The sequence below is a fragment of the Cibotium barometz genome, chromosome 7 (genome assembly GCF_041138505.1).
Source record: "Cibotium barometz isolate CiBa-2024 chromosome 7, ASM4113850v1, whole genome shotgun sequence".
Taxonomy (NCBI): domain Eukaryota; kingdom Viridiplantae; phylum Streptophyta; class Polypodiopsida; order Cyatheales; family Cibotiaceae; genus Cibotium; species Cibotium barometz.
In genome coordinates, this window is record NC_141052.1 from 13,722,899 (window position 1) to 13,737,103 (window position 14,205).

General features: G+C 45.0%; 2 protein-coding genes and 1 pseudogene across 2 annotated transcripts in view; 1 reads left to right on the forward strand and 2 right to left on the reverse strand.

The window, feature by feature from the left end:
* The first annotated feature begins 629 nt into the window (after window positions 1-629).
* The window catches only part of LOC147636704 (uncharacterized), a 68,589-nt gene continuing 55,013 nt past the window's right edge, over window positions 630-14,205 (forward strand). The window contains exon 1 of the mRNA XM_086800190.1: window positions 630-788. The gene's annotated coding sequence lies outside the window, so the exon portion shown is untranslated. The remainder of the gene's footprint in view (window positions 789-14,205) is intronic.
* LOC147636705 (uncharacterized) lies at window positions 1,728-2,528 on the reverse strand. Its single transcript, XM_086800952.1, has one exon. It carries the CDS (start codon window positions 2,526-2,528, stop codon window positions 1,728-1,730), a length of 801 nt encoding a protein of 266 aa, XP_086657078.1.
* On the reverse strand, window positions 8,053-8,777 carry LOC147636706 (calmodulin-like; annotated as a pseudogene).

Consider the following 14,205-nt stretch of genomic DNA (forward strand, 5'->3'; position numbering starts at 1 on the left):
GGTAGCTTCCAAGGCCTGGGATGGTGGTCACAATTTGAAGAGTGAATTTTGGGAGCTATTGGGGTAGTTGGGAAATTTCAAAACCAACATGTGTGGGAAAGCCTTGTAAGCTTATAGAAAGTGTGGGAAAAAGAAAACCAACTAGCCTTGTAAGGTGTGACTGTATGAGCCTTCCAATGTTTCCAAGAGCAAGAACTCTATCGCACACTCCACCAAACATTGCAGGGAGGAGAGGTGGAACAATAGTGGTGGAAAACATGCATAACATTGAAAGAGAAGGTGGTTGTACAGTTAATAGGAACTTGGAGCAAAGAGAAGCGAGTTGTACAGCTTGTGCGGGTTGGTGGTTTAAGAAAAAATGCAACATCCAAGAAAAGTTGGTGGGTAGCTTCCAACGTGTGGGTAAGGTGGTCACAATTCGAGGAGTGAATTTTGGGAGCTATTGGGTTAGTTGAGAAATTTTCGATACCAACATGTGTGGGAAAGCCCTGTAAGCTTAGAGAAGGTGTTCTAAGCATTGTTAGGGGCCTTCCATCCCCTAGCTCTTGGTCATTTTTGCCTATATAGAACTTTCACGAGTTGTTGATTGTGTCTTTTATTTATTTATTTGTGAAAAATTGATTTTAATCACCTATAAAAACGCTAGCGAAAGAAACGCATTGTGTGTGTGTGTGTGTGTGCAGCAGCGAACTTGCCCTTTGGCAGCCATGAAGACCACCAAGGGTGGGAAGGTCATGAACCCCACCGACACTTACCGCAAGGAGCTTCGCAAGAGAGAACTGAAGCGGGTGCCAAATTGTTCCCTGAAATGTTTTTCTGCGTGTCTTCGCTTTCTTTCAATCTTTCTCTAGTGTTTCCGATCATTGTGCTGGTTTAGGGTTTTAAGGAACGGTGGGTTTTGGATTTAGAGTTTTTGAGAAACAGGATTTACGACTGTTTTAGGGTTCGTAAACGTTCTAGGGTTTGCAATGGTGGTTAATGCTTCAGGATGTTTTTCCCGTCTTGTAATGTTTACCGTTATACTGTTTCTCTGAGTAAGCATTTGATCAGATTATTGTGAAACTAGAGATCCAGAGGCTACACAAAGTGGTTAGTTTGCCCATTATACTTTAGTCCCTGGGCAGTGGCTTTAAGCCATACTGATCTTATCGTCAATGGCACTACCTTTGTCTGCTTAGCCTATCAAGGCGATTGGCAAATCAGATGTGCATGCAATGACATGCAAAAAATATTCATGCCCCAACTGCATTCCTTAGTGCTGGGCTTCACAGAGCGTTTCTTTGTAGGCGAATTGCTAGCCAAGAGTGTATAGGATTTGACGTGCCAGATTTAGGACTCTTATGTGTGTGGAATGTGTGATTCTACTGCATTCTTCTTTCTATCTTTGGAAAACTCTACCACATCATAGTCACCAAGGAACGGGAACGGATATGGGAACGAGGGGCCAATCCGGAACGGGAACGGGACCCCTTGCAATCCGGAACGGGATCCGGAACGACACGTTATCATATTTCAATACACATGAGTAGACAAATATACAATTAAAAGCAGGCAAAAAGAGACAAATATACAATTGAAAGTAGACAAAAAGAGACAAGAATTTGATAGCAAACTCAATGACCTTGTTCATATTTAGAAAACCAGAAGTACAATAGCTTGTACAATGTACAGCAACATAGTGAAAGCTAGATAGCTAAGAACAAAGAAACCTAAAGTCCTAGGTGATATCAAATAGGTGCAAAGATGTCAGCTAGATCATCCATAGATGCATCATGCATCGATGCAGGTGGAGGTGGAGGTGGAGGTGGAGGGTCGTCATCATCCGACTCAGACTGTGGCTCCATATCTATGAAGCTCTCATGGTCAAAGTCACCACTAGCAACCTGGGCTAATAGTCGCAAGTTGGCTGACACATACACAAGGTCATTTGTTCTGGTAGTGAGTAGCCGATTTCTCTTCTTCGAGGCAACATGGCTAAAAACACTCCATAGTTGCTCAATTGGAGAAGAACTTGCATTCTGACTGAGAATGCGCATTGCAAGCCGTTGTAGCTCTGGAGTACCCGATCCGTAGTTCTCCCACCAAAGAGCACCTCCCATAAGTGTCCTATCTTGCTGGGCATCTGCTGAACCAAAATTACCTGTCTTTGCTCTGTACTTTCCCAAATCAATTCTAATCTTGCTTCTCATCGTAGCATCAGGCACCAATCTGGCAAGGATTTTGTCCCAGCCATTTGTGACTTCTTCATCCGATTCCTGGCCTTTGCCTTGAAACTCTGGATCAATCACAAATGCAGCTGCATGCATTGGTGAGTGATATCGGTCCCACCTTGCTTGACACAAACTTTGAAGTTCTGTCTTCTTTGTTGTGTCGAGCTCCAAAGAAAGGATACGCTCCACCATCTTGTCCATGCCCTCATAAACTTTGCCAATGCAAGGTTTTTTCCCATCCACCATACGCAGCATGTAGATAATGGGCTTTGTAATGTTGACAACATGCTCAATCTTCACCCACAAAGGAGCATCCATGATGTGGGTGTAACAAGTTGTTCCTTGTGTGCTACGGGCAGTGGGCCACGTGCTCCACTCATCACTCACTACAAGCTGCTTGAGAATGTTATGGAGTGCAACTAGCCTCTCTAGCATAATAAAATTATATGCAAAACGAGTTTCCGACTATTTTTTAAGATCCAAGTTTGGGGATCTTTTCCTAAACTCGGAGAGGCTAAATGTGTGCCGAGTGATGAATGAAACTATGTCTTTTTCCTTTGCTATGCATGGTGCTACCCATGAAAGACCATCAATGTCTTTCAGAAGATTATTCAAGCCATGTGCAATGCATGGAGTGAATGTGATGTGTGGATACCTTGCCAAAAGGTCGTCGCCTGCAGCTCGATTTGAGGCCTCCCCATCACCAATGACCTGGATCACATCTTGAGGACCCACTTGCTCAATTGCCTCTGCCCACTCCTCCACGATGACGTTGGCATACTTCCCGTTGGAGAGGCATCATGGGAAGACACAAAAAATGTGTTCCCTCGAGAGTATGCGATGATGCCATGGATGGAGCGAGATTGGCTATCACTCCATCCATCACTAATGATGGAGACACCGTTGCGTTACCACCCTTCCTTGACGTTTTGCATGGCTTGCTCAACAGCTTCCTTTTCCTTTGCCAAAAGCGTGGTTCGAAGGCTCTCCGAAGAAGGGGGAGTGTAGGTTGGTCCAAATTCAGCAATGAGACGAACCATTTCCCGAAAATAAGGGGACCTTGCCACATTGAAAGCGATGTGGTCATGGTAGAAGAACCTTGCAATAGCTGCATTCACGGCTTCTCGTTTGCGTGGATTCCAAGAACCCGCAAGAGTTCTTTGCGTGCCTTTGGGGGGTGGCGGTTGATGCACGGAAGAAGAGCCTACGGATGTGGAGAAGTTGCTTGAAGGAGTTGTAAAGAATGATGGGTTCGCAGCCATAGCTCTTGGAGGAGGAGCACGAAAAATCACTTCATTATGCCTAGCTTCTAGCTCTCTCTTTTTCTCAGCTAAGATTGACAAGCATGGTTGGATTTCTTGTCCCGGCTCATGGATTAGGTGACCTCGAACTCGGTTGACTCCCCCATGTTTGGTGCTGCCACAATAGCGACATTTCCACTTCCTAGCTCCTCCGCCTTGATTGGCCTCAAGAATATCCACCTCATCCCACCATGACCATGCTTCGTTCTTCTTGGCTCTCTTGGTTCCCTTAGGAGGCATTATATGAGAGAGAGAGAGAGAGAGAGAGAGAGAGAGAGAGAGAGAGAGAGAGAGAGAGAGAGATTGTACTTGGCTTTGAGAGAGAGATTGTACGTGGAAGTTGGCTATGAGAGAGAGAAAGCTGTCTTGGTTCCCTTATGACTCATGAGAGAGAGAGAGAGAGAGAGAGATTGTACTAAGTACTTGGCTATGAGAGAGAGAGATTGTACTTGGCTATGCACATTGCACACTGTACTTGCAAGTTGCAGCTGCACTGGATTTTATAAGTTCTCAGACTCCAGAGAGGCACGTTTTTTTTTAAAACGTTGATATTGACGTTTTTTTTTTTTGAACGTTGCAGGGCAGCCTGGCAGTTTCAACGTTTTTTTTGAACGTTGCATTATCTATTCGTTAATTTCGTTTTTTGATTTGTTTTTTTTAGGGGTCGGCAGCGGCGCTCAAAGCAGGTATCCTCTTTTCTTTTTTTTAAGGGTTACGGGTGCCCAACGTTTTGGGCACCCTTTAAAAAAGGCCCAAAATTTGGGCCTTTTTTAAAGGGTGCCCAAAACGTTGGGCACCCGTAACCCAAAAAAAATAAAAGAGGATACGCTATTACGCGCCGGCTGCCATAACGTGGAGAAAAAAAAAACAATAACATCGCCGTTTCGCGCATGAGGGAAAAAAAAAATAAAAGCCACGTAGCTCCACGTTCACCGTTCCCAAGGTGGCTTCCTCCACGTTTCCCCGTTCCACACCAGTGGAACGGCGTTCCCATGTGACTATGTACCACATAGGTGCAAGTGTTCTACAATTGAGCCTATGGAACTTGCAAATTTCTTTTTTTTTTCTCGTACCTGTGTGTGTTGACTACTTGGATAGGGTAGAACACCTAGATTTCAAGAGTGCACAAGTTCGGCTTTGGGAAAAATGAATATTTGGGCTCTCTTCATTGCACGTGGGTTAATTGGGGTATACTGTGCTTCGCTGCCCCACCAAACCCTTACCACATTGCACAGGGTTGAAATCTCCCACCCTGTCCTTGATCACTAGATATTTGTTAGGGATTCACAACTCATTGATGTGCATCTCAGCATGAAGGCATCCATGGACGTGCGAGCGGTGGAGGGTATTACTGGCCATCTCGATGGGATGGTGTCGGCACCTTGAGCACCTAAGATTCCGGATTTGGAATCTACAAGGGCTTGTGTTTTGGTTCGATGCTTCCGAGGATGAAGTGGCAAAACTTTGTAGAGGAGGATTTTTCACTCCTTTCGATGCACACAAGGATGTACTGGATGAGCTTCGCTCCCAGTCTCGTAGTCCTCATTCTACACTTGTGCGTAGTTGGTAGGAGAGATGCCATTTGCGTCATCGATGGTCTCCATCATGGAGTCCCTCTCCACCGGATTCTTTGGACAGTTCTTGCTCGCCTTCACCAGCTCGACGTTGGGAGACTATTGGTTTATCGAGTTCTTCCTATCAGAATACACAACGGAGATGATGACAAAATCTGGAAACACACGAGCAAGTGCAGAAAAAGACAACAATGGAGAGAGAGGCGTGTAACTCTACTATATATACACAAGAAGAATCCCGAATACAAGATTAAATGGCAAGAGGGCAGTGGGTCCATTTTATATGGCCCCTAGACTGCAGTCGGCCTGCATCAGAGGCAGCCGACAGGCCCTGAAGTTCCACGACCAGCCACAACTACTAGTCGGCCAGCTGTCATGAGTTGGCAAGAAGAGTGACCAGGCGAGTAGTACATGAGAACTCCAGCCACCACATGGCAGCCACCCAAGCTATAGAAAAATGGGAAAAATGTGGGAAAAAATACGGGGAGTGAAGAAAAATGGGAACAACAACTACAAGGGCGGGCACACCCACAACAAAGGCCCTGGTGTCCACACAAAGACAGGAGATGACTTCTAACACCCCCTCTCAGCTCCTGGCTGTGAAACCAACCACAGGGAGCTGGGGTGCCGCCTGAGCAAATCGTGAGATAGCGACTTCGTGAAGAGGTCCACCGTACTGTCCTCCGTCGAACAGAACTCTAGCAAGATGTCATCAGCAACGAACTGTTCACGAACAAAGTGCCTCTGGATGACTGTGGATTCCTCCAGTGGAAGCCCAATCCTGCCATGCAACCTGTGCACCCTTACCACCTCACAAGCAGCACGAAGAAGTCGTAACCAATTGGATCCACGAGATGGTTGCCACATTGGTAGCACCAGGTGGGTCAGATATTTTTCAGCTCCATTTGGTGCATATGGCTTTGATGGGTGCCGTTCTCTTATGGTGGGAAGACCACCTTAGGCACTACTCCTTAACTTGTTGGGATGATTGTCGCAAGGCAGTCTTGAAGCAGTTTATTTACGTATGCAAAAACATGGCGAATCGATAACCAACTATCTCGCTCATTTTTGAAAGCTTTTGCTCATACTCCCAAGGACCGTCCAACGGTGGTCAAAGCAGTCTGAGTGATTGGTGGACGATTTAAAACCATTTTTGCACGCAGACGTTCGTGCACATCGGCCCCGTGATCTTTCCAATGTGGCTCGTCTTCTACAACCCTTTGGTCGTGGGAGAGTTCCAAGTTTGGGATTCAATAAGAGGGACAACAGAAAGACAAAGATAAGGGTAGCTAGTCCAAGGCTAAGGATGATAAGGACAAGGTAAGTGGGGGAGCTTTGGTGACTTGCCTCCTGAAGAGCAGCGTGCTAAGATGGTTGCTAGACAGTGCTTTTATTGTGACTCCATGGAGCATATTGGAAGGGACTCTCCGAAGAACACAAGGAAGCAGAGTGGTAAGGGCAAAGAGAAGCCCAAGGAGAAGGCCAGTTCATGTGCCACAGCTGTATCTAACACCGGCACCATCTACTCTCCCTCCTGCTCCCACTGTCAAATCCCCAAAGGATCTCCTCGTAAAACGCTCCTGGTACGAGACTCGAAATCTGCAAACAAACAAACAAGAAGGGGGGGTGCAGGCCCGACTCACCACCCAACCATGACAGTCGTGGGCAAGCCCACAGACTTGGCTGTCCCCACCGAGCCACGAGCTGAGCTAACTAGGTTGACGTACCGACCAATCTCTACCTCGCGACGTCCCATACCGCCACGAAGCTACCCTCGCGGGCCTCGAGACTGCTGCCGGCCGAGGTTGCGTAAAGCAGGTGCACGTCTGCACTATATCCAGGCTCCTGACCATAGAGCTCTCACAAATTACGCGAGACTCTATATGACTAATGACTAACCTTGGCCACCCTTTTACAGGCTCTTGGTCGGTCATCGGGCGTCCACACTTGGGCGCCCGCCCGTCCATACTTGGGTGCGCGCTCGTCCATACTTGGGTGCGCGCCCGTTAGTCTATCCCTAACTCAGCTTGCCTAGCTCCAAGCTTCCCCAAACCTCGAAGCTAGTCTTGTGTGCGTGTAGCACACGGTAGATACACACTGTGCACATGACATACTCCCCTTCCTCTTGAGCCTACGTACTTGGGTTGTGATAAAATCCCCATTGTAGTTATGGGAAAAAAAGTTTGATATAGGCTGTAGGCAGTATGCTAGAGCAACCTGTATTATGTATAGTTAATAGTATACTGTATATAAACATAAAACACAATAGTATAGATTCTAGAAACATAAAACACCTAGGCAGTTAGGCTTACCTTGATACTTGGCACTGGGCAGCAGGCTTGGAGTTTGGACAGTAGTCGTGACTCGTGAGTCGTGAAGGTGGGTGGTGGACAGGGCACAGGCTACACCACTCGATCGGATGAAGGTGAACACACAACAGTTGGCCACAGGCTCCTCAGCAGCCGGCCACGAATGGACACGTCACAGCAGTCGTCAGGACTCGGCCAGCAGTCGTGAACAGGGTGGACAGGTCACAGCAGTTGGGAGTTGCCAAGCCGTCGGGTCACTGGTGGAGTCGTGGACAGTAGTCTTTAGTCGGCGCAAGCAACGGTAGCGAGAGTCGGTAGCTCAAAAGTCGAAACGTGTGCGGCTGTGTGAAAGTACACGTCGGGTGGGCGAATATGTGATAAGAAGACCTTTTTTTTGATAGATAAAAAACGCGTTTCAAAGAATGAAACTTTTGTGAAACGTTTCAGTCCGTTTCAAATGGACCGAAACGAGTTTTGTTGCTACTATGGTACAAAGACATACATGTTATCTACAGACCTTGATATGAGCAACATCCACAAACCCTCAAATGTATGTGTAGGCCTCGGTAAGGGTAAATCCAAACATAGAAATTGAATGTATTCTCTACACACCCTCGATATAATTGTAGATGTATTGCAAACACAAGTATTAGGAATATTATTTGTAAACCTATAAACAAATGCAAGCGTAGTGATGCATGATGCAGGGAAATCTAAATGTGTGTAGGGACATACTTGCACACAATACATATATTAAAGGAATTTTGAAACATGTTTGAGGATAGTACAACGTATCTGTACACCGAGCGGAGATGTTTTCTTTCAAAACTAAATGCTCTTGAAGAAGCATTTGTTGATGTGAAAAAACGGATCATTAATCTTATCTTCATCTTTCGGGCCATGAGATTGAGAAACTTAGAAAAGTGAATGGTCCCATTTCCATCTGCGTCCACCTCGTTAATCATTTCTTGCAACTCAGCTTCCGTGGGGTTCTGGCCAAGCGAGCGCATCAGAGTTCCCAGTTCTTTTGTGGTGATACAATCTGCAATAAACACAGTTCCAGAATCATTATCGATCTTCACTACTCGCCAAAAAACAGGAAACCTTTTGTTCGGGGGAGAAATCCAAATTAGCCACATGAAAAGATGTAGCTTGCTTGGAAACCATAAATCTAAGATGCCATAGACCAAACATCTTAGCTCCAAATGCTGCAAACAGACCAGAAATCTAGCTCTCATTGAGCACAGCGAAAATACCAGAAACCCTTCTCTGACATACCAGCATGATGAGAAAATAAGACTTCTTACCGTCACCATCCTTGTCGAAGAGACCGAAGGCTTCCTTGAACTCGGCGATCTACTCTCCTGTGAGCTGTTCGGCCATAGTAGGAGCTCCAAATTAGGGTTAGGACTTGAGCTCAGGTTTGACGGCCAAAGTAAACTATGGTTTCTATAAGCAAGCGATGCAGTCGAAACGGAAGTTAAGAAAGGGTAGATTGACGATCTCCACCGTCCGACCGCACATAATCTAACGGTCAGTACCATGGAGACCTTTTTGTCTTTTATAATCCAATGACGCGGGCTCGATTCTAGTTCACACCCTTCCCAAATTTTTTTTTTTTGCTGCCATAAGAGGCTTTTTCCATGCCCCAAAGAGAACTTACTAGTGTCATTGGAAGACTCTACTATGCCAAAATTGGCGAAATGGATGGCCAAGTTACCAAATTCGCTCACAACCCAATTAACCTAGGCCTGGGAAAATGTTACTAGTCTTCAAGTGTTTTGCACGCTCCCCCTTTTTCTCGATGAATGAGCAGGGGATGGACGGGGAGACACTTTGTCCATTAGGCATGCGCAAGGGAGATCTTTCCCTTTTTCTAGATGAATGAGCAATTAAAAAGGCAGGGGTCCAACAAGTGTGTAAACCTCTTGTCATCTTCGTATCTTTTCTTCTTCACTTGATTTCATACTCTCTAAAGTCCCTTGGGTGTTTTAGAAACATGGTCCCCATCTATCATCATCAATTCTATGGCAGTTTAAGTTTGATTTTACATGTCCATCCCATTATCTATCATCATCAATTCTATGGCAATCTAAGTTTGATTTTACATGTCCATCCCATTAATGGTCTAACATAGAGTATACCGCGGTTAGGCCCATAAGTATATGCTGGCCTCTCTTTCGTGACATAGCATGCTAGTATCGTCCGGGGTATAAAGAGTGTTACTTCAGGGCCCAATAACAGGCTTTGAGAATATTATCTATCATCATCAATTCTATGGCAATCTAAGTTTGATTTTACATTTTAATGGGATGGACATGTAAAATCAAACTTAGATTGCCATAGAGTTGATGATGACAGATGGGGACCATGTTTGCAAAACACCCAAGGGGCTTTAGAGAGTATGATATCAAGTGAAGAAGAAAGATATGAAGATGACAAGGGGTTTACACACTTGTTGGACACTTGCCTTTTTAATTGGCATTTCAAAAAAAAAGAGGAAGATCTCCCTTGTGCATGCCTAATGGACAAAGAGTCTCCCCCGTCCATCCCTTGCTCATTCGTCGAGAAAAAGGGGGAGCGTGCAAAACACTCGAAGACTTGTAACATTTTCCCAGGCCTAGGTTAATTGGGTCGTGAGCGAATTTGGTAACTTGGCCAGCCATTTCGCCAATTTTGGCATAGTAGAGTCTTCCAATGAAACTAGTAAGTTCTCTTTGGGGCATGGGAAAAGCCTCTTATGGCAATTTTTTTTTTTTGGAAGGGTGTGAATCAGAATCAAGCCCGCATCGTTGGATTATAAAAGACAAAAAAGATCTCCACAGTACTAACCGTTAGATTATGTGCGGTCGGATGGTGGAGATCGTCAGTCTACCCTTTGTTTAACTTCCGTTTCGATTGCATCGCCTGCTTATAGAAACCAGAGTTTACTTTCGCCGTCAAACTCGAGCTCAAGTCCTGACCCTAATTTGGAGCTCCCGCTATGGCCGAATAGCTCACAGGAGAGCAGATCGCCGAGTTCAAGGAAGCCTTCAGTCTCTTCGAGAAGGATGGCGACGGTAAGAAGCCTTATTTTCTTGTCGTGGTGGTATGTTAGACAAGGGTTTCTGGTATTTCCACTGTGCTCTTTGAGACCTAGATTTCTGGTCTGTTTGCGGAATTTGGAGCTAAGATGTTTGGTCTATGGCATCTTAGATTTATGGTTTCCAAGCAGGCTGCATCTTTTCATGTCGCTGATCTGGATTTCCCTTGAACAAAAGGTTTCTTGTTTTTTGGCACTGTTTTCGACCGAGGCGACGAAGCTAATGACAAAAGTGTTTCTCTGCTCTAGTCTCAGAGATGAGCATGAGAAAAACAAAAAAAGTGAAGATTGATAATGATTCTGGAACTGTGTTTTTTGCAGGTTGTATCACCACAAAAGAACTGGGAACTGTGATGCGCTCGCTTGTCCAGAACCTGTCACGTGCACACCCGAAAGGTGTACAAGTGACATGGCATCATAAACATTAATTAGGAATTAATCGGGATTTATAAGGTATTTTCCAGCATTTTATCAAGCATTTAAGCATGGTATTCAGCATGTATCTCCCGGTATAGGCTGAGTACATCATCTAAAGCAGCACATTAGACTTCATCAGGCTTCATAGGCATTTATGGCGGCAGCCGACAGCAAGTAGGTGGCAGCCGACAAGTATTATGGCATTATGGGGCAGGTCGTGAGCATCTAGGAGCTGGCCGACCAGCATCATTCACACATAAAGATTCAGTCCAGCATCCAAGCTTCTCTTCAGCGTTTTCCTTCCCAGGAGACAAGGGAAGTCAATGGGACAGCAGTTCACTCAACATACAGTCATCATAGGCAGCATATTCAGTCCATGGTCTCATCTCTCCTCAGCGTTTCTCATCCATGGAGCAAGGGAGAAGCAGATCAGCAGTATAGCCAGCATATTCAGCACATAGTTCATCATTCCTACCTCCTACATAGAGGGAAGCCGGCATCGAAGGGTGGACCTCAACATTGGAGCAAGGAACAGTCCTCATCATCAGCATTCAGCCTAACCCTCTCCTCCCGAGAAGGATCTTCATCTAGGACATCATCATAGATCTATTTCTAGATTTTCATTGTAACCATTCATTTTAATATAGTTGCATTGCATTGCATTGCATTGCATTGACACTAATTGTCCATCTCTTAAGCACAATTAAGTGAAGTTTAGTTAGCCTAAGGTTGTGATTACTACGATCAATCCCTCACATGTCACATTGGTATCAGAGCATTACAGGTAACCAGCCTTGGATCATTTTTCATTCCATCATTCATTCAGTTAGTCATCATGCTAATCGCTTCCGCACAGTTAAACCCAGTTCTCAAAATCTTGCAGGCCATCCTTAGGATTTTCCCCTTAGGCATGCATTAGTAACCGATCCATCTGCATTCTTGCACAGCATATAGGGTTGCACATGGCTTGCATAGTAGTCATCCTAGCAGTCACTCTTACATCTACAAGGCATACATGTTTTGCCCATGAGTTCTCTGGGGAAGAATGACATCCATCATTGAAGGAGTGAATGAAGTTTTGAGCTTCGATTGGCAACAGCATGGGGTTCTCTTCCACATAAGAAGACGGAAAGTTTGCTCCAACATCGCCTCAGGAGGTTCAGAGGTTTAGGAACGACGGAGATGGTGTGTGAAAGGATTCCACAGATAGGTCAGGGGTGAATCAGGTATTTCCAAGCAGTTTTAGCAGCATTTGCCATTCAGTTCCCGCAATAGATAAGTCTTTGGCTCAAAGGATTCAACTCCTACAATCAACCTCAATCCCAACAGAAGAAGTCAAAAGGGGGCAGTGGTTTCAGCGGAGAAGGATCACGAGAGGAGTCGAAAGGTTACCAGGTATACAACCCAGCAATAGTTTAGCAGAGGGGAATGTCACGTGCACACCCGAAAGGTGTACAAGTGACATGGCATCATAAACATTAATCAGGAATTAATCGAGATTTATCTGGTATTTTCCAGCATTTTATCAGGCATTAAACCAAGCTTTTTGTGCAGTGTGCATTGTCCTTCAATATTTTGCGGACTCCTTGATGGAGGACAACAATTTGAGCAATCTCACGCATAGGTTGTGAGTGGGATGGTCCCTCATATGAGGCCTTACATACTATAGAGCTTCGGAGAGAGTAGCTAGCAGTAGAGACAGAGATGGAGCCTCTTAAGGCTCTGCTTGGGTAAAGTATGGGTGTACTTTGATGTGTGATGGCTGGTCAGATGTGAAGAAGAGCAGTGTTTATAACATTCTGGTCTCCTCATGCAAAGGCACTATGTTTACTCGTGCCATTGATGTCTCTGTGGCGGGGACAGTGGTGACATGGGAGTTCATCTTCAGGCATATACGCCAGGCTATACAGGAGATTGGCCCAGACAACATTTTGGAGGTGATAACAGACAATGGGTCGAATTTTGTTTCCATGGGAAGGATGCTTGAAGAAGAGTTTCCCAAGATTGAATGGGGACACCTTGTGCTGCACATAGCCTTGATTTGATGATAGAAGATGTGGGAAAGTTGGATTGGGTGAGGAACATTTTTTCTGTAGCCTCTAGTATGGTGAACTTTGTCACCAAAAGGCCGAAAGTGCTGAGCATGTATAGAGCCAATTTTGATCTAGAGCCCTTGAAGCCATCCAAAATCCGCTTTGCCTACAAGTGGAGAGGCTTGTGAGGGTGCACCATCATCCATGGCCTAATGCGCACAATGGTATGTCGTGAGTGGGCAACATGGGATGACAAAGTTGCACCAAAGTCTGTTTCATTTGCTCGTATGGTCATGAGGGAGACTTGGTGGAATGATGAGTAGGCACTTGTCAAGACACTCAATCCCATGTATAGTGACATGGAGGGGAGTACCATTGGGCTCCTCTATGAGTTCATGGACAAGATTGAAGAAGCCCTCGATGTTTGTACATTATTGTCTCCTGAGAGGTATCACTCTTATTATTTCTCTTGAAGTTAGATAGATCATAGAACTTAGAAGATTGAAGTATATGCTTATTGCTTACATTTTGTTTTTCCACTTGCAACTTTGAACTCATATGCAGAGTCCAAGATATTAGGGAGATATGGAACCAACGCTGGGATTGGTTTCATAGGCCAATCCACGCAGTTGCATACATTTTGCATCCTCTTTGGAGAAGTGAGGAGCAGTACTTGAGTGAAGAGCTAGAGGGAGGATGGAGCTCTTACATTTCTAGGCTAGTTGGTGGTGATGTGCAACTTATGAGAAAGCTCGAGGATGAGCTTCTCATATATTGGAACAGTAGCCATATGTTTAGATGGCCAAGAGCACAACTGTAACTATTTGGCCTTGCTAGCTCTATTTCACATAATGAAATCCATGCTCGGACACCAGACAGGTAGAAGAAGACATGGGGACAGGGACCATAAGGTTTGATTAAGAAAAAGCACCATTCTTGGTCAAAAAGCAAGAAAAAGCAAAAAGTCAAACAGGGTTGACTGCGAGCCAAGGGCACCATTGGAAAGAGGAGACTGAGCCAGACCAAAAAGCTAAAAGGTGCTTTCTCAAAAAGCAGCTCTAAAGCCAAAAAGCAAGGCCTTAAAAGCTAGAAAAGCAAAGCACCAAGAGTCGAGTAATATTTTATTAATAAAAGTAAAAAGAGAAAAGCAAAGCTTAAAAAGGCAAAGCAAAAGCATGAAGGCTGTTTGGCAAAAAGTAGGGTCTCTTACAAGTATAAAAAGGATTGGACTTCTCTTGTAGTACCATGAACAAGATCATTGAAAATTGAAGGAGATCGT